At 55.5% G+C, this 22,302-nt stretch overlaps 9 protein-coding genes across 9 annotated transcripts; 5 read left to right on the top strand and 4 right to left on the bottom strand.

Moving 5' to 3' along the window:
• Positions 1–2,331: 2,331 nt before the first annotated feature.
• On the bottom strand, positions 2,332–2,931 carry F5Z01DRAFT_249153 (uncharacterized protein). The gene has a single exon (XM_046258481.1). The coding sequence runs from the start codon at positions 2,858–2,860 to the stop codon at positions 2,492–2,494; it is 369 nt and encodes a 122-aa protein (XP_046116016.1). The 5' UTR covers positions 2,861–2,931; the 3' UTR covers positions 2,332–2,491.
• Positions 2,932–3,383: 452 nt separating this feature from the next.
• On the top strand, positions 3,384–4,376 carry F5Z01DRAFT_727444 (anticodon-binding protein; the record flags this gene model as incomplete). Its single annotated transcript, XM_046266667.1, has 2 exons — positions 3,384–3,438; positions 3,489–4,376. Exons 1-2 carry the CDS (start codon positions 3,433–3,435, stop codon positions 4,374–4,376), a joined length of 894 nt encoding a protein of 297 aa, XP_046116015.1. The 5' UTR covers positions 3,384–3,432.
• Positions 4,377–5,640: 1,264 nt separating this feature from the next.
• F5Z01DRAFT_676334 (t-SNARE) lies at positions 5,641–6,774 on the top strand (the record flags this gene model as incomplete). Its single annotated transcript, XM_046265242.1, has 3 exons — positions 5,641–5,715; positions 5,800–6,378; positions 6,427–6,774. The coding sequence occupies 3 exons, from the start codon at positions 5,641–5,643 to the stop codon at positions 6,772–6,774; spliced, it is 1,002 nt and encodes a 333-aa protein (XP_046116014.1).
• A 41-nt stretch (positions 6,775–6,815) lies between these two features.
• F5Z01DRAFT_691245 (aminotransferase) lies at positions 6,816–7,995 on the bottom strand (the record flags this gene model as incomplete). Its single annotated transcript, XM_046266148.1, has 2 exons — positions 6,816–7,264; positions 7,313–7,995. The coding sequence occupies 2 exons, from the start codon at positions 7,993–7,995 to the stop codon at positions 7,147–7,149; spliced, it is 801 nt and encodes a 266-aa protein (XP_046116013.1). The 3' UTR covers positions 6,816–7,146.
• Positions 7,996–8,364: 369 nt separating this feature from the next.
• F5Z01DRAFT_727437 (uncharacterized protein) lies at positions 8,365–10,943 on the top strand. Its single transcript, XM_046266666.1, has 3 exons — positions 8,365–8,806; positions 8,864–10,298; positions 10,351–10,943. The coding sequence occupies exons 1-3, from the start codon at positions 8,624–8,626 to the stop codon at positions 10,602–10,604; spliced, it is 1,872 nt and encodes a 623-aa protein (XP_046116012.1). The 5' UTR covers positions 8,365–8,623; the 3' UTR covers positions 10,605–10,943.
• On the bottom strand, positions 10,888–13,245 carry F5Z01DRAFT_248983 (uncharacterized protein). Its single transcript, XM_046258479.1, has 4 exons — positions 13,030–13,245; positions 12,702–12,974; positions 12,412–12,653; positions 10,888–12,358 (listed from the first exon to the last, which is right to left on the bottom strand). The coding sequence occupies exons 1-4, from the start codon at positions 13,129–13,131 to the stop codon at positions 10,978–10,980; spliced, it is 1,998 nt and encodes a 665-aa protein (XP_046116011.1). The 5' UTR covers positions 13,132–13,245; the 3' UTR covers positions 10,888–10,977.
• Positions 13,246–14,216: 971 nt separating this feature from the next.
• Positions 14,217–16,025, bottom strand: F5Z01DRAFT_248987 (GTP-binding protein). The gene is made up of 4 exons (XM_046258480.1): positions 15,701–16,025; positions 15,635–15,644; positions 14,463–15,582; positions 14,217–14,403 (listed from the first exon to the last, which is right to left on the bottom strand). The coding sequence occupies exons 1-4, from the start codon at positions 15,792–15,794 to the stop codon at positions 14,374–14,376; spliced, it is 1,254 nt and encodes a 417-aa protein (XP_046116010.1). The 5' UTR covers positions 15,795–16,025; the 3' UTR covers positions 14,217–14,373.
• A 192-nt stretch (positions 16,026–16,217) lies between these two features.
• F5Z01DRAFT_626194 (uncharacterized protein) lies at positions 16,218–17,868 on the top strand (the record flags this gene model as incomplete). The annotated part of the gene is made up of 4 exons (XM_046261468.1): positions 16,218–16,493; positions 16,554–16,742; positions 16,793–17,680; positions 17,755–17,868. 4 exons carry the CDS (start codon positions 16,218–16,220, stop codon positions 17,866–17,868), a joined length of 1,467 nt encoding a protein of 488 aa, XP_046116009.1.
• A 1,371-nt stretch (positions 17,869–19,239) lies between these two features.
• F5Z01DRAFT_682866 (fungal-specific transcription factor domain-containing protein) lies at positions 19,240–22,069 on the top strand (the record flags this gene model as incomplete). Its single annotated transcript, XM_046265799.1, has 4 exons — positions 19,240–19,726; positions 19,783–20,380; positions 20,437–21,964; positions 22,004–22,069. 4 exons carry the CDS (start codon positions 19,240–19,242, stop codon positions 22,067–22,069), a joined length of 2,679 nt encoding a protein of 892 aa, XP_046116008.1.
• Positions 22,070–22,302: the final 233 nt, after the last annotated feature.

Here is a 22,302-nt window from a genome sequence, read left to right as displayed (position 1 = left end):
GCCCAGCATGCTGCTGGTGGTTCTTCTTGGGGCGATAGCTGACCTTGGGTTTGGCAAATTGAATCAAGCAGGCTTGAAGGTTAGCGAGTGGTCCCTCGACGAAACACTTGCGCTCCTTGAAGTGCACTAGCAAGTGGTGCCACAGCTCATGCTTGGAAAGAACCTTGGGGTTGCCGAGGATGACGAGACCGTACTTGGCACGGGTCAAGGCAACGTTCAGTCGGCGCGGGTCAGACAAGAAGCCAATGCCCTGGTTGTCGTTGGATCGCACACAAGAGAGGACGATAAAGTCCTTCTCACGGCCCTGGAACGCATCGACCGACGCCACTTCCACCTCCTTGTACATCTCCTTGTTGTAAGATCCGGTGTTCTGCATGGTGGTGACAACGAAACTGCGCTGGCCCTCGTATGGCGTGATGACACCAATGTCGGCCGCCTTTACGCCTGCCTTGAAGAAGCGAGTGATAACCTTTTCAACATTGCTGGCCTCGGTGCGGTTGAGGTACGATGTGCCCGAAGCCGAGATCTCTTCCTGGCCCAAGTTTGTCCAGAACATCATGGGCATCCCGGGGCGCGACCAGGGAAAGTCCACATCTTTGCGCAGTCTGGACTCTGCCGTGACACCATTCTGAAGCCGGCCGTCGTAGAACATGTTCGAGGGAAACTCGGAAAGACAAGGATGCATGCGGTATTGCGTGTTGAGCATGGACGGCTTCCTTGGGTGGGCTGGTAGGTTCACGAGACGCTCAAACAGCGACTGGTTGAGACCAGCCTTGGCGGCCTTCTTGTTCATAATAACGGGGCCAAGCTGCTTGTGGTCACCGACCAAGACCAGTTGCTTGCAGCCGAGGACCAAGGGGATCATGCATTCAGGCTCGGCGGACTGCGTGGACTCGTCGATAAGGACGTTGCGAAACTTCATCTTGGACAGGCGAGGATCGCCGGCACCAACGCAAGTGCAGCAGACGACGTCTGCGTTTGTCAGGATCTCGCGCTCGGCCGCCTTGGTAAGTTGTTTGAATTTCTTCTCGTCTTGGCTCGACAGTTCGCCCACATCCGTCTTCAGCTGAGAGAGCTTGACAAGCTCAGTGTTGTGCTCAGACATGCGTACTTGCCCATGCAGAGCAAGGAAGCTGACAGAAGATTCGACGTCTTCGCGCGACTTGGCAGTGAGACGCACGACCTTGAGGCCAGTCCTGTGGATTCGCTCGCAAAGCTGATCCACGGCAACGTTCGAGGGTGCGCACACCAGGACCTGGTTGCCGGTTGACTTAGCCAGGTGGTAGATGACTGTCGCGGACGTGACCGTCTTTCCGGTACCAGGAGGACCTTGGATCAGCGTCAATGGCTGCTGCAAGCAGCTCTTGATGGCGTTGACCTGACTGTTGTTGAGATCCGGCAAGCCTGGTGCAGACCACTTCTTGGGCAGGCTGAGCTTCATGGGCTGGAGGGGTACGTCCTTGCCGAGGAGAGAGTGGAACAAGTAGCCAGACACACTCATCTCGTCAATGGCAAACGTCTTCATGGCCAATTGCATGCGATCGTACGACGTGGCCTTCCACACGTAATCGGCAGAGAAGTTGTGCGACAGATCAGTAGGTACGTTCTTCTCGTTGCCGGCCTTGCGGAGTTCGAGGGTAACCTTGTCCGACTGGTTGTTCGGGATCTTGATAACATATCCCACGCCCTCCCAAGGTTGGCGCAGCTCGCCCTTGTATCGGAGACGCATCTCATCGCCAACAGCCAGCTTCACATCGCCTGATTCGATCTTCTGCAGGTTGAAGCTCACAATGTGCTTGTTGTTTAGACCAAGGTCCCATTGCACTTGCAGATTGTCTTCTGCCTGCGCCTCCTTGAGTTGTTTATCGTAGTCAGACTCCATCTTGACGAGCGGGCCAAAGATGTTTTGGTAGTGGAAAGCGTCATCGTACGTGGCAACAACAGGGAGAGGATCTTCCTCCTCCTCGATGGTCAATTCCGACATGTCGAAGGATGGTGTGTTGATGGACAATCCCGGGTTGGATTTCCACACATCCTCGAGCTTGGCGCAGATACTAGGGGTAACGTGGCGAGCGCGCAGCTGCTCCTCGTCCGTGGGGGGTGTCACAAGCCATGGCAGAAAAGCGCGCTCGCTGATGAGTGGCATCCAGCGTGAGAGATCCCAGTTCATATCCTTGTTCGAGGAGTTTGCGGCGCACGGCTGTCGGCAGAGCAGAACCACAACCGTGTCTGACTTGGCGGGGATGAAGCCCAGAAGGAAGACATTCTTTGTGCCGCAGCTGTAGCATTCAAGCGTCGTGTCGCCGAGGGCCGATTCGGGGTGAAGCTGGACTTCTCGGTGGCGGGCGCGAACGAGGTGGTTCACGATATGGGTCGAGGTAGAGTTGCCCTTGGCGCTGCAGAACCATTTCTTGCAGGCAAGGCACTTGACGACACTGCTGGGGGCATGGATTCCACAGTATCTGAGAAACGTCAGTCACAAATCTACTTCTTAGGAAGGGGGACGTGGGACCCACGCGCAAGCATGCTCCGGCAGCTCCTTCTCTTCCTCGTGCCCGTTCATCTTGAGACCGGTGATAGGATCGACAGGGGTGCTGACGCTGTCCTTGTCGTCGTCGTCGTATGGTTCGAGTCGGTTTTCGTCATCATTCAGACGGCGGCTGGTGCTGCCGCCAGGAGCCTTGCTGTAGAAAAGACCATCGCTGGGTCCCAGGCCTGAAAGGTCATCGGCGCCAGCGTTGATCGCAGCGGCTGAGTCGGAGACAAGGTGGTTGCCTACATGATTGAAGGCGCCCTCCATGGTGAGAGAGGGTTGGTTGCGGATGAGCTGGGCTGTTTCTGCAACATCGGCTGTTAGCATTGAAGTGGGATGGAGGGGGGCGAGAAACTGCTCTCGAACGTGCGAGGAAGCCCCCAGACGAAGAATGCGCACCTCCAGCTGTAATTTTGGAAGATTTCCGGTAGAGCGACCCGGTGGGCGTGGTTTTGTGTTAAAATCGGAGGCTGCTTGGAATGGTCCGGTTCACATCATCGCGGCAGAGAATGCGCCAGGGAGGAGTGATTGTCGCACGGGAATCGACCCAGATGCTACAAAGCGTAGTCAGGCTTCGGTATTGTTGCTCGGCACGGAGCGATTATCGATCGACAGCTGTGAATCAAAACTCTGGTGGGTTGTACGAGACTTGGCTTGTGTCACAGCCAGATTCGCAAAGGGACGGACTTCAGCTTGTCGATGCTGGACTCAAGTTGGCCCTCACCCAGACGGATGGTGGGACATTTTTGCAGCCACGTGATAAGAGATCGGCGCTTATCGATAAGCTGGCCGGTGGCAGATAAGCCGAGTCGGAGGTGGGCTAGTCAAAAAAATTCCCAGAAGAACGCAGCCTTGCTCGCCCATCTCGATTAATACAGCACATCACCATAACCGCCAGCATGATTGTAAGATTCTTCATTGACTACCGTCTGGGCTTGGACTAACGCAGCGACAGCGCAAACAAGCACGCCAGCGACGCGATTACCTCTATCGTAGAGCGCTTCTTCTCCGCGATGCTGAGATCAGCGAAAAAAGAGCGAAACTGAGGGCGGCTCTAGCTTCTGGAAAGCCGCTCGATCCAGAAATCGCCAACGACAAGGCATTAAGGAAAGACTTTCAGTACGACGAAAGCGCCGACAAGACAACAAATGAGCAGCTCGACCTCGACGACGAGTACGCGCAGCTGTCCGGCGTGGTCGATCCCCGGGTCCTGGTGACGACGTCCCGCGAGCCTTCGTCACGATTGTCCGCCTTTGCCAAAGAAATCCGACTGTTGCTTCCGACCGCCGTGCGCTTGAACCGTGGCAACCTCATTTTGCCCGATCTGGTCAGGTCTGCCCAGGCGGCTGGGTTGTCCGATGTTGTTCTCTTGCACGAGCATCGCGGCACCCCGACTGCGTTGACACTGTCGCATTTCCCACATGGTCCCACCGTCTCCTTCTCGTTGCACAACGTTGTCCTGCGACATGACATACCGGGGAGCGTTCGAGGGACAGTCAGCGAATCTTACCCGCATCTCATCTTCGACGGTTTCACAACCCGGTTAGGAGAAAGAGTTGTCAAGGTTCTCAAGCACATCTTCCCGCCGCGGGAAGCCATCACGAACAAGAACAAAGTCGGCAGTCGTGTAGTCACGTTCAAGAACATTGACGACAGCATCGAGGTCAGGCACCATGTCTTTGTCCGGACTGGCTATGACAGTGTCGAGCTGTCCGAGGTTGGGCCGAGGATGACCATGCGTATGTTTGAGATACGCGGCGGTACACTAGAAAACAAGGACGGAGATGTTGAGTGGCACTTGACGCAGTACACGAGGACTGCCAAGAAGAAGAACTACCTTTGAGCCCGCACATGGTGGTGAGAGGTCAAATGCACAGATGCGTCCCCAACTGGCAGCGCGACAATGCGCACGGTTGACTGGAGAATCCCCCCGCTGGCAATTATCACCGCCTCCGAGCCTGGCCAACGTGTAGCCCTGGCTCGTTACACGCCCGTACACAGGGGACAGAGTGGAGGATTTCGGCATCGCTTGCTAGGCGTAGGCAGCGATTGGAGATGGTGGATCATGGCAGCATTTTCCCATAAGTTGCCTGGCTGACGGGGCGGTATTCATGATTTTGTGATGCCCATTCAATGCACAGGCGTTACGACCACTTGCGAGCTGCAACCCAAATCCGAGAACGCGTCAGTGCGCCCTCAGCCTGGGTGCAGGCCTACACATTGGCGAACACGCGGAGCCAAGACGAGGGTCTCAGCCTAGCTAGCCTGAGGTCCCCATAGTGGGGGCAGGCTGTTGCAGAAAAGACGCACAGCCAAAGAAGGAAAGATGATTGATTACTTTGAGCACGTATACGGGGTGTTTCTGGAGTTAAACGGAAACGGACTGGAACAAGATTCATTCATGAGCGCTGCAAGGAGTTAGTAGGGTTTTGTGGATCCGTGCAGTCAACAGCTCTTCCATAGTGCCGACCGGTCCGTGAGGCGAAGCACGCAAGTAGGTAATGAAGAAGATGCATTGAGCTGTAATGATGACTCTCCCCAATAATAAGCGCTGCGTAACGGGAACCGATTGCGATTGCGTTCATCGCTGCTCGAACCTTGCAAGAGGTTAAAGCCGGCAGGTGTGTCAATGACAGCTCCAGTCTTTCAACAACTTGAACTGGAAGATACCCCAGATACCTGGCCTAGTACAGTAGTAGTTGGTGACGTCTGAGTCGGAAAGGCGAACCACGCTCCCGCCGCCTATTTCGACGAGCGATTATTATTACCGGGTACGTACGTGTACAGGCATCTTCAGCACAGCGGCGTCGAACTTCCCGTCTCACCCCACCAGCCGACCGGTTCAATTGAGTCCAGACTCTTTCTTACGTTGTCGCTGACGACCCGTCCAACCTTCCTGCCTCCAAGTCCAATTGCTTTCGTGGTCGCACCTGACGTCGCAAGCTGTTTCGTTGAGGCGGCGCATTGATCTTTTCCATCGTCTCGTCTGCGACTCTTCAGTGTTTCCGCGCCCTCCCACCAACCCTGGTATCCCAGCTCTGTCACCGTTTTGCGCCGACCATCAGACCTCACAAGGACGCTGCTACGCGGTGCACTGACTGCCCAGCATGTCGCACGGACAGTATAATCAAAATCCATACCATCAAGGACCTGAGCAGGAGGCTGCGCAAGGTTATGGACAGGTACATTCCCGTTCATGTGTGGGCATGCAAGTGTCGCACGAAACAATCGCCCGTTGCGCACCCAGCTAACAGCAGACCAAACAGCCCAACCCGTATGCTCAGGATACGCCTTACGGGAACGACCAGCAATATGGACAGAACAACTATGAAATGCAAAACTACAACAGCTACGGCAACTCACAGCAGCCAAATCCAGCCGCCAGCACTACTAGCGCCGCCATGAGCCAGCAAGACTTTCTGAACCATGTTCAGTCACTTCGCGATGAGATCAAGAGCCTCACAGGGCATGTGGACGAGATCGGCCAGCTTCACCAGCGCACCCTCAGCAGCACGGATGGCCAGGCGCGCGATCAGCTAGAGCAAGCCGTCGCGCAGACGCAGATCCGCAACACAGCAATCAAGGACGGCATCAAGTCTCTGGAGAAGGACCTGGCGCGCACCCACGATGCGTCTCGCAACACCAAGAACACGCAGCTCGAATCGCTCAAGACATTCTTCCGTTCGGAACTGGACTTATACAGGAGCATCGAGCGAGATTACCAGCATAAGTACCGTGATCAAATCGCTCGCCAATACCGTATCGTGAACCCGGATGCATCGGAAGACGAGGTGCAGCAAGCGACAGAGATGGATTGGGGTAATGAGGGTGTCTTCCAAACTGCGGTAAGTCACCTTGCCTGAGTCGGTCTCTGCATGTCCTGACCATCACAGCTCCGCACCAACCGCACAGGCCATGCCAGCTCCGTGCTCGGCAACGTCCGCGCTCGTCACAGCGAACTCCAGCGCATTGAGCAGACGCTCTATGAGCTCGCCCAGCTCTACCAGGATCTCGCCACCGTCGTCGAGCAGCAAGACCCCGTTATTCAGGCCGCAGAGTACAACGCCGAAGATACCGTACAAAACATTGAAAAGGGCAATGAGCAGGTTGCGCAAGCGAACAAACACGCGCGTAACCGCCGCAAGCTCAAGTGGTGGTGCGCGTTGGTGGTGTTCCTTATCCTACTGGCCATTGGCCTGGGTGTCGGTCTGGGCATTCACTTTGCTACCTCGAAAAAATAGGTGATCCAAGATGATGCCTCGGATGACAATACCGCGCAGGCACTCCGGCTGGCGACGCGCCCTCGATGATTGGAAGCGGATGCTATACGTTTGATAATTGTGCTCGCTCGGATTTTCTACGGCAAGCCTGGGATCGCTTGTAGAATTGATACCCAGGTTTTCCCTTTGCGACAACTTGGATCGCTTCGAAGGTGGACTTCCCGCAGAGAAGGTGCACGGAAGAAGCGCATCGGCGCAGTTGGTACATATGGTTGGGGAAGCAGCTGGTAAGGCTTGTTTATAACACAGAAGTACGGACAATGGGGAGTAATGCTAGCACGTCGTCTTGAACTATCTTTGATCCCTCCGAAGGCTTGAGGACTGGGCCCCTGGTCACGGGCTGTCAAGGCGGAGAAGCGCGAACATGAACCCTCTGGCGCCATTGCTGATCCAGCACTCCTCTCCATCCACCAGTGTGTTGATGGGCACCTTTTCCTCGACAGCCAAGTTGCTGTGTCAAATCAGTCATCTGTCAGGGGTTGAAGCTTTCTTTACTTACTTTTCCAAAGCCCACCGCCGACTCACGCCATCCTGCCCGCCACGAACACTCGCGACAGGCGGCGTGACCCACCTGTTGCCTCTCCAGAAGTAGGGAGTCGTGATGCTACCCTCGACTACGAAGCCATCCTCGACCGTGAGGACTTCCTTGCGGTCCTTGGGCGATATGCCAGCCCTGTCACGGGCCACATTGTACATTGCCCTGTTCGTGGTCTTGAAATGGGTGTACTGTGAACTCGATGTGTCCTCCGTATCCAGCACGAGCGTATACGGCGACGACTTTGGGGGTTCGTCTGCCAGAGGGGTGCTGTCGGGTCTCGGTAGCCGGCGAGGGAAAAGTCCTGTGATGGGTACTGCTGGGAACTCAAACTTCTCCAGCCCCAAGAGGCCCTCACGATCAATGACTATGCGCAGGCGCAATGGATGTGTCTCGGACCCGACGAGTTCCGCGAGACCCTGCGACAGCCTGTCGAGTCCCTGCTGGCCCTCGAGCTGCGCTATAGCTCGTTCCCAGTTCCAATGCCTGGCTGCATCGAGGATGCGATCCCGATGATAGTCGAGGAGGTAGAAGGGCGAGCTATTGCGAAAGTTCCAGGCAGCGTGATCAAGTCCGAGGCTGGGCACATTTCTCAGCTCAGGGTCATAGCGAGCTGTCGAGAAGAACTGGAGGTTCTCTGGATCCATGGCCGATCAGTGTGGTCTAGCAAAGTACTTAGACCAGAGGCATAGTTGGGTGTAAGAGTTTGGTCTAGCATCGATCTGTTGGTATGATTTGTGGACGTAACTGCAGACAGCGCAGATATCTATCAATATCTGGAACCGACCAATTTCTCTATGGCTACAAAATGACACGCAATCAACCTCGTTGATGTCTTTAATTATCTTGTTCTTCAGCAAGTGCTGGTCGTGAACGGTGCATATGTCCATGGTGCCTGAGGCATCTGGCTGGGGCCAATACGTCAGGGCATGAACAAGGTCCAAGTCCCAAGAAGAATAAAATGCTGATGCAACGGCAGGTGGAGCCTGCGAAATCTAAAGTGGAGCACTCCTACGCGACGAGTCGAGCTCTGCAATCCGAACGGCAACAAACCGCCAATCTCTCTCTCGGTCATCAGTGGTTGCCATCATCTTTTTCTACACCCTTCTAATTCCTGGCGCGGTCGTGATCAGCTCGCCCAGTCCCAACGCACGACGACCATTCGGCTCCCCGTCATTTACTAATTGCATCTGACGGTAATTGGAATTCGAATTTGCTACCGCTGATTTCACCACCCTCCTTGTATTCTTCTTCTCGTAATCAAACCTTTGCATCATGTCGAACCCACTCCCATCGATGCCTCCTGGCCAACCGGTCGCCGCTGTCGAGCCATCGCCTGGGCTCCTCGACCGCATATCGACCTGGGTGTCGGAAAACAAAGCTGTAGTCTACACAATTGCAGGTGTCGCAGTTGTCGTCACAGGTGCAGGCGCAGTCTACTACCTCAGCTCGGACTCGGTACGCTTCCCACCCCTGGCGACGCAGACAGAACCCCCTGGACTAACGCGGAAGCAGAAAGCCAAGTCAGACTCGGAACCCAAACTCAGCAAGAAGGAGCGCCGCAAGCGAAAAGAAGCCGACCGCAAAGCCACCGAGCCCACGGAGTCCACACCTGCCCCCAAGCAGCCCGAGGTTGCTTCCGTGGCCAGTGACTCGGAGCTTCCGGACGTGGATGAGGATTCGGTCACAAAGCTGACCCAGCAGCAGCGCGAGGAGTATGCAGCGAAACTCAAGGCTGCTGGCAACAAGGCCTATGGTGACAAGGCCTACAACAAAGCCATTGACCTATACACCAAGGCGATCCTCTGCAAGCCTGACCCCGTCTTCTACTCGAACCGCGCCGCTTGCTACAGCGCCTTGAGCCAGTGGGACAATGTGGTTGAGGATACGACCGCTGCGATCAGCATGGACCCTGAGTATGTCAAGGCCATCAACCGACGCGCTGCCGCCTACGAGAACCAGAAGAAGTACTCCGAGGCTCTCCTCGACTTCACTGCCTCGTGCATCATCGACAACTTTAAGAGCGACTCGACTGCGCAGGCCGTGGAAAGGCTCCTCAAGACCTTTGCGGAGGAGAAGGCCAAGGAGATGATTGCTGCTCGTCCCGCCAAGATGCCCAGCCCCATCTTTGTCGGCAACTACCTCCAGAGCTTCCGTCAGAAGCCTCGCCCAGCGGGTCTCGAGGACTCGGTCGAGCTGTCTGCCGACACCGGAAAGGGCCAGCTGCAGCGTGGTCTCCAGGGCCTCGAGAAGAAGACCGGAGACGGATACGAGGAGGCTCGCGTTGCCTTCGAGAAAGCCATTGAGCTCGGCGACTTGGGCGAAAACGAGGCCCTTGCCTACAACTGCCGTGGCACGATCCGCACGCTGCTTGGAAAGCACGCAGAGGCTACCAAGGATTTCGACAAGAGCATCGAGCTGGATCCCAAGTTTACGCAGAACTACATCAAACGTGCTAGCATCAGTCTGGAGCTTGGTGATCCGGCGGCCGCCGACGCCGAGTTTGAGCGTGCCCTGGAGCAGGACAACAACGACCCTGACGTATACTATCACCGTGCCCAGGCACACTTCATCAAGGGCAACCTCGCCGAAGCGCAGAAGGACTACCAAAAGTCCATTGATCTCGACAAGGACTTCATCTTCTCGCACATTCAGCTCGGTGTGACGCAGTACAAGATGGGCTCCATTGCCTCTTCCATGGCCACCTTCCGCCGCTGCATCAAGAACTTCCCCAAGGTTCCTGATGTCTACAACTACTATGGTGAGCTGCTCCTCGACCAAAGCAACTTCCAGGAGGCCATTGAGAAGTTCGACACGGCGATGGAGATGGAGAAGCAGACCAAGCCCATGGCCATGAACGTTCTGCCTCTTATCAACAAGGCACTTGCCCTCTTCCAGTGGAAGCAGGACTTCAAGGAGGCCGAGACGCTGTGCCAGAAGGCTTTGATCAGTGAGTTCCCCACCAGAGCGACGCGCAAAAGCGACATGCTAACCATGTGTAGTCGACCCCGAGTGCGATATCGCTGTCGCCACCATGGCTCAGCTTCTACTCCAGCAGAACAACGTGCCCGGCGCGCTCAAGTACTTTGAGCGTGCTGCCGAGCTGGCCCGCACCGAGGGCGAGATTGTGAACGCTCTCTCGTACGCGGAAGCTACCCGCACACAGGTGCAGGTCACCGAGAAGTATCCCAAGCTTGCTGCCAAGCTCGCAGCCGGACCCGGTGGCCCCGCTGGCCTGCGCATGCCTCCTCAATAAGAAAATGAGAGCAAATGCCGGCGCGTCAGTGGCTTACCTACGACGAGAGCGGATAGAGGCACAATTTCAGTGGGTGCGTGCGTGTAACTGTAGTAAGGGACGAGGACATGCGGGTGGCCGCATACATCGGTGTCTTCTGTCATGATTCCGGAGTCGTGGCAGCTGTTATTTGTTTCCCATTTCTTGTTGTACATGTATATATACTAACACCTCTCTCACATGTCTGAACAGCGCGAGGGGCGGTGGGGGGAGGATGGCAGCGGTGCGTGCCTCTTTGGCTTATGTACAGCCCGATTATTCATAAGCATGAGGGTAAAAATGTCGTATTAATGTCAGGTTCTAAAAGATAAGGATGTTTCGTCGAGACCGCTTCCTAGAGCACCTGCACCGGCCATTCCCTCGGCCGTGGACCAAACATAATCTCGACCCCGTTCTGAGCCGCCGCGACTCGTAACTTGTCCAACCATGCCCCCTTGACCACACTCTGGTAGATCCTCTTCAACTTGGTCGCTAGTATAATGTCTCCCAAAAGCATGCAGAACTCTTGCTCATCGTAGTACTCCGAGGAAGCCTCTAGCTCCTCGAGATGCGGAAAGGTGGCCAGGAACCCTTTCAGGGGCAGGTCTTCGTCATTACGCGGATGTCGCCTGAAGCGGAATTCAAACACTCCCAGGCTGCGGATGGACTCTGCGCCCTGCAGCCATGCAAACTCACGGAGACGTTGAACGCTCGATGGTCCTTCGGCCTCTGTATAGCCAAGCGTAGGGAAGACAATGTCAAAGTGGCTCAGCTTCCCACCGTCCAGGGGCTTCTGTAGCATTCGCCGGGCACCCTCGCCGTCAAGTCGCATGCGCTGCAGTCGTAAGCTGCGGAGATTGGCGTATGTGTTGAGATCTCTGGGCCTGGGCATGACGGGTCGGTCCTCGTACAAGTCAAAGATCTCCTGATCACTGAAGGCTTCGCCCATGAAGCTCAAGCCAGGAGGGTCATACCACTCGGCTGTGATGTCGACGTGTTGCAGCGTGTCTCCATGGTTCACGCTCAAGGTATCGACGAGAGCCTCCAGATGGATGTCGCGTAGCTCTGATTCGACGTACACAAAGACCTTCAGTTTGCCAGCCCATCTGGCTGTTATGTCTGGGCCTTCCTGCGAGTCTAAGTTGGATTCGACCAAGCGACGCTCTCGACCACCCAGGTCCTTGACCCATAATTGCTCCAAGTTGGGCATCAACGGAGGCGCCCCTACCAAGGGACTTAATATGTAGCCACCGGACATCCGTAGGTACCGCAGATTGCTCCATTCCAGTGTCTGCGGTTTCGGGCGAAACAGCCAAAATGGGCGGAGGACTTCCGAGTGCAAATCGAGGCTGACCACGCTGCCTGCAATAGCGTCGATGAACTCGGGCTCGACGTCGATATGGCTCAGGCGGAGGTGAGCGATTCTCTTGGGCCATGCTCGTGATGGGAGCTTGATCGTCTCCATCTGCTCCCGCATGTCGAGATACTCGAGGTTCGGGGCGGCACGGAAAATGGTTTGTAGCTTGGCGTTGTTGATGTAGTACTTCTTCATGTTGGCTAGCGTCAGCCGCCGTATATCGTGACCTGAATTGGCAAGATACTTGAGGATGGCTTGTTGCGTTGGGCTGCGCCATCCTTTGGCTATCTTGCCGGCCAATTCCATATTACGCCAGAGTTGATGATTCCCTGGGCTCGTCAGAGACTTTCTCCATGGCCAGCAGACGCATGTACACATGCTGAGATCCATTAGTCTTATATGTTTCTAACACAAGACAACGAGTCCACTCACATGAGATCTCGGTAGCTGATAAAGGACAATATGATGTGCACAATGTCGAGAGGAAGCTGCAAAGGGTCCTGCTTGAAGAACTTGTGGTGGTACGGCCTGCGCAGCGCATGCAGCTTCTGAAGCTTTGGATGGCTGGCCGGGGTATCTGTGGACGCGGCTGCTTCGAGTCCAGAGTTGTACACTTTCCAGGCAAACTCGTAATTCTTCTGTAGGCCGGCAACCTTTCCCAAGCGTAGGTAGCCCTTTGCTGATCAGCCGAAATGAGCCAACAGAGGACGTGTGAAACTTACATCGAGCGCACGGGGAGCAAGTTCCAGGATCCATTCCGCATCCTTCTTTGCACGGCCGAGCTCCTTGAGAGCCTCAAAGCTGGCGGCGCGGTAGTCGAGTGCTTGGATGTGCAGGCTGTTGTCACAGGCCCCAAACTCCTTTCCTACGGAGCATTGACAGGCACTAATGGCCTCGTGAAAAACGCTGCGGTTCTCCGCAGCGATTTTATCAAACTGCTTACAAGTACATCTCTCGCGTTTCTTGCCTTTGCTGCAGGGGCAGCGTTTCATAGCCTGGACCGTCTCTGTTAGTGCTGAAACTGCAGGCGAAAGGGGATCACCAACTTACGCGTGTGAAGCATTCGAGCGCCTGCTTGAAGCGCTTCGCCGCGTACGCCTGGCGGCCATCACGAATCAAAGCCTCGACCGTGGGATCACGCTCAATGTTCATGTTTTGTGGGACGTTGTTATTCGTCGAATGCTGGTGAGGTCAAGACGCGGTGTGCGGCTACGGAAGGGGAGACGCGCTGCTGAGTGCTGACATAACCACGAGACTGGTGTCTGGCTCCAGCGAGCAGGCTTCGAATTAATTGCCTTGACAAAATGCACTTTCAAGTGAAAACAAAAAACAGAGGCTCAGGCCACAGCAAATGCGCGTGTTCTAGCAACAACTTGGCGCATGACAGTTGTCGTTGAGAGTGCCCGCCTGCAGCCAGGGTGCATAGATGCAACGCCCAATATGATTGCATCTACGTACCTCACGCAGTCTAGCATTCTAAAAGAGAGAGCCTCGTTCATTTTCAGGCTAACAAAACAAAACAAACTTAACCTTGGGACCAAAATAGTAGACGATCCCCAACCTTAAGGTTCTTACCTTACCTGGTAGGTTCTTAACTTTATTTACTAGGTACAAAGCCTTGGCTCTGGCCACTTCCACTCCAGCTTCGAACCAACCTACCTTAACAACAACTGCCTACACTACCATCCACAACAACCAACAATCCATACAATTCATTACGATTGTGGCCCTTGGGCATCATAACGCTCACAGACTGCAACTCTTGAGTCTTGCTCGACATTGGCACCATTCCTGACAGGGATATTGCCCCACCAAGACACACCAGCGCTAGCGACTATGTCGACTCGTCGAGTGAGTACGGTATATGGCGACACCACATCGTCCGCTCCCCAAGAAGATTGGTGACTACTCCCCAGAAGAGATGGAAGCCTTTCTTCTCAATGTTGCTGCCGAATTTGCTGCCAAAGTGAATGATTGGCGACCATTCTTCTGCGGACTATGGGTTCTACGTGGATTATCGCCAGCGACACGCAATACGATTGCAGAAGTCGGGCACGCCATCATGCAGTTTCTTCAATAGAGCTTGAGAAACTACTTGTTACTTGCATGTATTCGTAACACGGTTACTACAAGAGCTATACTTACGTTTAATGGGCTATTGTTACTAGCGGCGCTATTAACGAAGCAATGGCATTGATACACCGGATATCGTGAATTAATAATTATCAAACAGGCCAAAAGGGAATTCCACTGTGCTCTGAATATGGCCAAGCGTACTATGTACGCAACAATAATAGCGTCATTCATACCACGAAAATGAAAGCGTTCCGGCATTGAGCACGTCTATATGATATATCCAGAACGCCCCAAGGTCCCATTCCATATCTCCGCCGCTTAATTTCGCCCAACCTTGAATGACAATATCTGGGACGATTGTTAGTCAATGCTCGAGCCGCCCAACATGTAATAATAAGGGAACTTACATCGTTTTTCCCCACCGCCACTGGGTCATCCTCTGCTACCCTCATGTTGCCGACTCCCTCAATGTACGCTATCGGGGCGTCGCCCATGACCTTGCGCGCGACATCGCCCACCGTCAGGCCCTTTTTCACCAACACGCAGTCGCGGAACACAAATCTGGAATCGGCGGCGCCTGACTGAAAGGTTGACGTGTTCCGCACGGGAAAGACGGGCACAAGGCCGAGCAGCGCCGCCGCCCTCGACAGCACTTGCACGACACCTGTCGATCCGAACCGGTAGAGCACCATGTCCTTGAGGTTCTCGATGCGGGTCCGGTTCTTCTCGTCCAGGTCTTTGAGACCGCCGCCTGTGGGATCGCCCTGCTCGATCAGGTCCTCCTTGGTGTCGATGAATTCGCTGCCCTCCACGTACTTGATGTACCCTTGCTTGGCCATTTTCCGCAGGAAGATCTCTGAAATGGCCGAACAGAGCACAATCGTCTGGGGATCTTGCATCTTAGCTATTTTCGAAATGTTCTTGTCAGCGTCCGGGTGGTCGATCTTGTTTAGCGCAATGACGGTGGGGAACTTTTCATCCACAAAGGCGTGGACCATGTGCTTCACCGTCTCGTCGCTCCAGTCCTCCAGGTTTTCCTTGATGCCCGCTCGATCGAGCGTCCGGTTGATGACAGTAGATGTCGCACCGTAACCAGAGAATTGGCCTTGCAGCGTCTCGACCGCCGTGGCCTTGACGGCAATGTGTCTCCTCCGGATGGAACCCCATTTCTGCGTCAGGTTCCCCAGGATCCAGGCCACAATCTCGCTCCGTAGCCACGCAATGTCGACTGAGGGGTCGTATCCTCTGGTTTCCTTGCCTTCGGCATCCACCGTGCCCGAGGCATCCACGACGTGTATCAATGCATCTGCATGGCGCAGATCGTCCAAGAATTTGTTCCCCAAGCCACGGCCCTGGTGGGCGCCCGGCACGAGTCCTGCCACATCCAGAAGTTCAATGGGCACTGATCTCCGGCCGTCGACGCAAGCCCCGTAGTTGGGCCGGCACTTTTCAGAGACATTGTGTCGAGCGCATGCGCAGTCGATCTGGAGGTAGCCGATCGCGCGTTGAGGGTCGATGGTTGTGAAGCTTGGAGACGGTCAGCGCAAACGCGACACATGGAGCCCATGAAGATACGTACGGAAAGTTGCCTGCGGGTCTCAGATATCAGTGGCCATGTCCGACGGGTGAGGCTTGGGTGACCGACCGACTTTAGAGGAGGCATCTGTCAAGCTGTTGAGCGTGGTGCTTTTGCCGGCTGACGGCTTGCCAACGAGGCCGATGAGCGGATCGCGAGGCATGGCTAAGGGTTGTTGGTCAAGCGCATCAGGATCTGCGACTATGTGAGGCCAATCTGGGGCACCGAGAACAGAAAAAGTTGGCTTTCTTTGCTGGGGGGGCGTCGACTGGAGTGCAGAAGTTGCGATGGAGGGGAATTTCGAGTCTGGCGATGGACGTCACGAAAACTCGGCCTTGGCGGAGGGGCAGGTCCGTCATGTATTCAAGCGCCCAAGGTACATGAAGCCCGCGGGTAAATGCCCCCACGATAAAGTCAACTAGGGAGAAGGGACTTGATCGCAATCTGCCCACTTTCACTGGGAAAGAACATCCTCATGTCGATTTCCACAACCAAGCAAACTTCCACCTTCTCCTTGCATTGAATCGCCTTTATTCCAGCTATTTTCCTCATCTGAGCTGGAGCTTTGGTTTTGCACTGCACTATTATGCCCGCCAACCCCGGGCCTATTGAGGGTCTGCCTGTGTGGCAGCGTCTTCATGGTGTCCAATTTCACAAATGTGAGCTTCAGCTCATCAAAGACAAGGGGATCGGCCTTGTCGCCACGGAACAGCTGAGTCTTGTCGCCGACGAGGAGGGTTTCAAGAATGACAGACCGCTGTTGACAGTCCCGCGAGGACTCGCATTGTCAGCGGAAGCGGTCAGAGAGTACGCCAATGTCGACAATCGTTTTCGCGAGCTACTCCATGCCACCGGCCACGAGGTCAGTGCGCTTCTATGCCGCGTACGTCTGCGTAGAGTTGCAGCTCACAATCAGACATAGACAGCGAGAGGCAAGATAATGCTCTATCTACTGGTTCATCTCGTCCGCTCGAGGCAGACCCCGTCCGATTCCTACAGGGTGGCTGCTAGTCCGTGGACGGATTATATCAAGTACCTTGAGCGCGACGGCTTGTTACCATCGATGTGGTCGGAGCAGGAAAGGAACCTGCTCCAGGGTACCTCGTTGGAGGTGAGTTGTCTACTGCGGAACTCTCCGGCATCGTGCTCATTCAGTTGTAGCAAGCCGTGGCAGCGAAACGAAACTCTCTGAGCCAGGAATTCGATGAACTCTGTGAGAAAACAAAGCAACTCGACTTCTGGAATGAGTTATTCTGGGAGCAGCGCAAGATATCATTCGAGGATTGGGCGCTGGTGGATGCCTGGTATCGGTCTCGGTGCCTGGAGCTGCCTTCCTCTGGCGACGCCATGGTGCCGTCCATTGACATGGCCAATCACTCGTACGATCCGGAAGCCTACTACGACGAAGACAGCGACGGAGACATTGAGATCCTGCTTCGGCCAGGCTACAGTGTCGACCCAGGCAAAGAGGTCACCATCTCCTACGGCAAGCTGAAGCGGGCATCCGAGATGCTCTTCAGCTACGGATTCATTGACAGGGCGTACAGCACGGATGAAATGACTCTTATGGTCCGCTCGTTCGAAGATGATCCACTTTCTAGAGCCAAGGAGCACATCTTTGGAGGCATGCCGACGGTGCAGCTCCGTCGGACGGACGGGGTGCTGAACTGGCACAGTCCGTTCCTGCACCTCATGTGCCTGAACGAAGAGGACGGGCTCGACTTTCGCATCCTGCAAGACAACGAGGGCGGGCGGCAGCTGCGGATGTTCTGGCAGGACGAGGACGTGACTGAACGCGCTGCAGACTTTGAGGCGCTCACTCAGGAGCACGCGTTATGTCCAGTGTTTCGACTTCGAGCTGTGTCAATCTTGTTGCAACAAATGGTGGATCAACTGCACCGACTGAAGAGGCCCCCCGAAGACGAAGATGGCGATCCCATACATGTCGCTGCCTCGGACCTGCGGCCAGTGTGCGTGCAAGCGGCCGCTACGTTGAAAGAAATCGAGGGTTCATTACTCGAGGCCACGGTTGCTGCGCTAGAAAAGGAGGTAAGTGCTTCCAGCCCTTTCTTTCAATGCAGCAAAGATGAAGTCGCATACTAATCAATTGTCCACTAACACAGCAGCAAGACCTCTTGGCTGACGAGCGCGTCAAGGCATACCTCGGATCAATGGAAGATGACCCAATGGAGACAGCGCCCAGCAATGCAGCCAATGAGGATGTTGATTTTAGCTGAAGGCTACCCGTTATTTCATCGTCACGCAGCCACGGACCCGGTGTTCTGCGCGCGCCAACACCACCTCCACGATGGTGGTGAATGACCTCCAGTCCCGCTCCTCCGGCCATCCACGAGGGTCCACCATTCTATTAAACTCTTTTTAATTGGCAAGCTGACTGCTGCTGGTCAGAAACGCCATACTTGATCAAAAAACAAATGCCCTTCTCATCGGACTGCCTCTAGCTTTGTGGAACTCAGCTCGAGCAAGTCCATCCAGCCATGCTCCAAGGGGCTATTGACGGCGCTGACAGACTTATTAATAATTACCCCAGACACAGGAAAGGAAGGGGGCGTTCGCTGCCACTCCGCATTCATTAGCGCTGCGAAACGGGCCCGGCGTTAACACTCCAACAACTCTATATGTATACGTACTTTGAGGAAGCGCACAACTCACTTCTCGGTGGCGGGCTCAAGTTGACTTTGAACCCACATCATGACTAGCCTCGCGAAAGGGAATTTGCGGTAGCGCAGAAGAGCTGCGTCGATCAGATGCAGTCCGTGCGCTGATATGCGCAAGGAGAGTCAGATACCCAATTACAGAATGGCACCATGTTTTGCTGTATACCCTTGTCGCTCTCGTTGAAGCGTGCCGTGCTGGCGTGCCGTTCCTCGGAAGCACGGTTCCTGAAGTAGGGCTGCCAAAGTACGTACAGTACGTGCTCGGCATCACGTCGAGTGAGAGGATCGGGATCAGTCGGTCAACCGTCAACTGCCAAAGTCCACTACCCCACGATTCAGGCGCGTGCAGGCTGAAAGCTTGTCAACGAGCATCGTACGATGATAGGCATCCGGGATTGACCGGTACTGGTAACTGGAGTGCTGTCCAAGAGTCTCCGCAGCCCCAGGTTTCTCCCACACTCGACCCATAGAACCCCGTCCGGGGATCAAATGGGGGCGCGGGTCTGGAATCTTCACCGCAGCCCCGTCGAGTTTCCGCGTTGGTTCATTTCATCAGCGTGCACAAGTACGTACTTTTACTTGTACTGCTGCTGTGACGCCTGCCCTCCAGTCCTTGCATCCAACATCGCCCCCGTTCGCCTTCGACAATCATCCTCTGCAACTTTTCTCCTTCATCCTGATCAGTACGCGCCTCACCATACTGCGCGATTGAGTACATTCTTCCTTTCGTGAAATGATTGTTCGGAACTCTCGGCTGCACACAAATTGCTCAGCATCACACCAAACTCCGGGCCCCAAGTGGCAAGCGCCCCCGCAGTCAGCAGCGATACGCCACGCGACGACAACGACGACAAGAACAACACCAACACCCTCGAGAGATCTGATTTCTGGACGAAAGTAAATAGTCTGCGTCGAGCCAGTTTGCCCATCATGCCAGGCATTCTGCCTATGAAGGTCATCAAGGTGGGGCAGAGCGCACAAAGCCGTATCGCACAGGCATGCGACCGATGTCGCTCCAAAAAGATCCGCTGCGACGGCGTGCGGCCAACCTGCACACAATGCGCCAGCGTCGGCTTCGAGTGCCGCACGAGCGACAAGTTGAGCCGGCGGGCCTTTCCACGAGGGTACACAGAGTCGCTGGAGGAGCGCGTGCGCGCGCTCGAGACCGAGGTCAGGGAGCTCAAGGATCTGCTGGACGAGAAGGACGAAAAGATTGACATGCTGAGCAAAATGCATGGCAACAGGCGGCGACTCTCGAACACATCACATTCATCAGCCCCAGGGCTGACGCCAGATCGCGCCTTACCCCTGCCACTGAAGGAGGACACATTTAGGGTGCAGGCCTCGCCTTTACTGCTGGGCGTGGAAAATTCGGACTCGTACTTGATGGGTCACTCAAGTGGCAGAGCATTCATCGGTATGACGAGGCACAGATTTCACAAAGTTGGGCTCATCATGCTGACCTCTTTACAGAGCTGTTTAAACGTAAAGTCGCAAAGACGGGCAAGACCTGCTCTGACTTCAATCCGGAGGCATTCTTGCATATCCAAGGTACACAGCCTTTGCTCGTCGATACGGAAGAGTCTCCATCAGGGGCGCCCCCACGGCTCTTCTCAGATCGGTCTGTCAATGTCTTCTTCCAAGAATGGGCGCCTCTCTTCCCGATCCTGCACAAGCCGACGTTTCTACGCCTCTATGAGGAGTTCGTCGCGGACCCGACCAAGATCAAGAATGATTACAAGACCGCACAGCTCTATCTCGTTTTTAGCATCGCAGGACTCTCTGACTCAATGCCCGACCTCGCCCAGGTAGCAGCCTGCGAGAGGGAGTGGACACAGGCGTTGGAATTGCTCTCGATGGAGAACACCATGAACGCACTGCAATGTCTGATCCTGGCGCTTCTCTACTGCATTATGCGGGCCGACTACAAGAAAATACAACACTACAAGGGTATCGCGGTCAGTCTTTCACATAGACTCGGTCTGCATCAGAGTCAGAAGCGGTACTCTTTCGGTGCGTTGACCATCGAAACGCGCAAGAAGGTGTTCTGGACGTTGTATACTCTCGACTGGTATGTTTGGCCTTGTGACCCATTTCTCGCGCGCATGTTTGCTAATCAGTGGCCAGCTTCACCGCCGCTACGCTTGGACTGCCCAAGCTTCTCAGGGACGACGACATCCAAGCTGAGTATCCCACCGACGCTGACGACGAGTACGTGACCGAGAAGGGCTTCCAACCAAGCCTCCCCGGCGAGTCTACCCGTATCTCCAGTGCGCTTGCTCTGTTCCGAGCAGCTCGCATTCTCGCTCGCGTGCTGGAGAAGAATTACCCAGCCGCGCCGTCACACGAGCTCTCCTTGCAGCAGATGGAAGCCATGGACGTTGACCTGGACGCCTGGTACGATGAGCTGCCCAGCCACCTGCGGCTCAATTTCGTGCAAGACAAGCCGTCGACAGACGTGACGGGGAGTCGGTCTCCTCTGCTGGCGTTGGCGTACTACTTTATTCGCATCCTGATCTATCGCCCTGCGGTGGGTTCGACGCTCGGCCACAAGGCGGCGCCGGCGTTGCTCGCCATCAGCAATGCGAGCAAGCACATTGTGCAGATTGTGCAACTTCTAGAGGAGCGCAACATGATCTTCTCATTCTGCCTCAACAAACACGATCTTCTGCTCGTGTGCGGCATGACGCTGCTGTACCAGGCAATCGACCTGAAGCGAGAGAGCAAGCTTATCCGCGACAACGAGAGGCTCGTCAATGGCGTGCTCAAGATTGTGGACAAGGAGAAGGCACCGGGATCCTGGGATCTGCGGCGCATCGCGAGCCGACTCGTCAACGTCGAGCCATCCGACACACCCATGCCGCCTCCATCGCGAGGGTCGCCAGCCACCACCACAAGTTCGAGAAAGACATCACCAGCCCTGACGCAGGGTCGCCGCACGTCATCCTCTTCACAACCACCCGCCACGCAGAGCACAGACGCTGCTGCTCCTCCTGCTGCTGCCTCGGCCACGGAAACCGACCTGCTCCAGCAACAGCAACGGATGCGCCGCATGACGATGCCTCCACTGGAAGAGTCGCGGCCCAAGTTCCGTCGGAGCCCGTCACGCCAGTCATTCGATAGCGTCACCCCCAACACATCCCTGCGTGATTCATCGTACCCGCCGGCACTCAAGCGAGCCACCTCGCGCTCGCATACCAACCTCGACTACCTGTCTCTGAGCAACACACCGAGCCAGTCTCGTCAACCCTCGCCCCCAAGGCAGACAATGCTACCGCCTCCGCCGTCGTCCCACTCGAAATCACATCACCATCTATCCGGCGTCGGTCTCAAAGCCGCGACACCCGTCAACGCGGCAGACTGGGAGGTTCTGCTTGGCAGCCTCGACGGCGGCCTGAACAACGTGTACGACGCCATCTACGGGGGACGGGGCTTCCCCGCCGCCGACGCTGTACCGCAACACTCGGCCGCCGCGACGGCGACGACGGTGACGGACTGGTCGCCGGATGCCTGGGACCTGAGCACGTTCAGCATCGGGGGGGACTTTGCCGCGCCGCCACAGAGTCTGAGCGGCGACAGCCTGAGTTCGAGCGAGGGCATTGCGCCGTCGGAGCTGGGTCTGAGCAGTGGCGGTGGCGGCGGTGGCCCTGTGGATGTGTGTGGTGGGAATATGCTTCCCGCGGCGACGGGCAAGGATGAGTTTGCGTTTGATGCGCTTGATGGTTACCTCTTTGGGTTTCCGCTCACAACGAGCTTCTAGCTGTCACTGGCGAGCGAACGGACGGGCGTGATGATAGCGCATTGGCTTTGCGACGGGGGAACATTTACTTGATACCAAGGTGCGCGATATCTATCTGTTTAGGTCTGTGTATACAGAGTGCGTGGGATTATCAGAGACTCAATACAGTTTGAACACTATCCTCTTCACCCCATCGCTACCCTTCAGATTGACTATCTCTACAATGTCTTGCCATCTTGTCGGCGCACGTCCAT

The sequence above is a fragment of the Emericellopsis atlantica genome (assembly GCF_019669845.1).
Source record: "Emericellopsis atlantica unplaced genomic scaffold F5Z01scaffold_23, whole genome shotgun sequence".
Lineage (NCBI taxonomy): Eukaryota > Fungi > Ascomycota > Sordariomycetes > Hypocreales > Bionectriaceae > Emericellopsis > Emericellopsis atlantica.
Note: the sequence above shows the minus strand (reverse complement) of the source record. Positions and strands in the feature narration are given on the sequence as shown.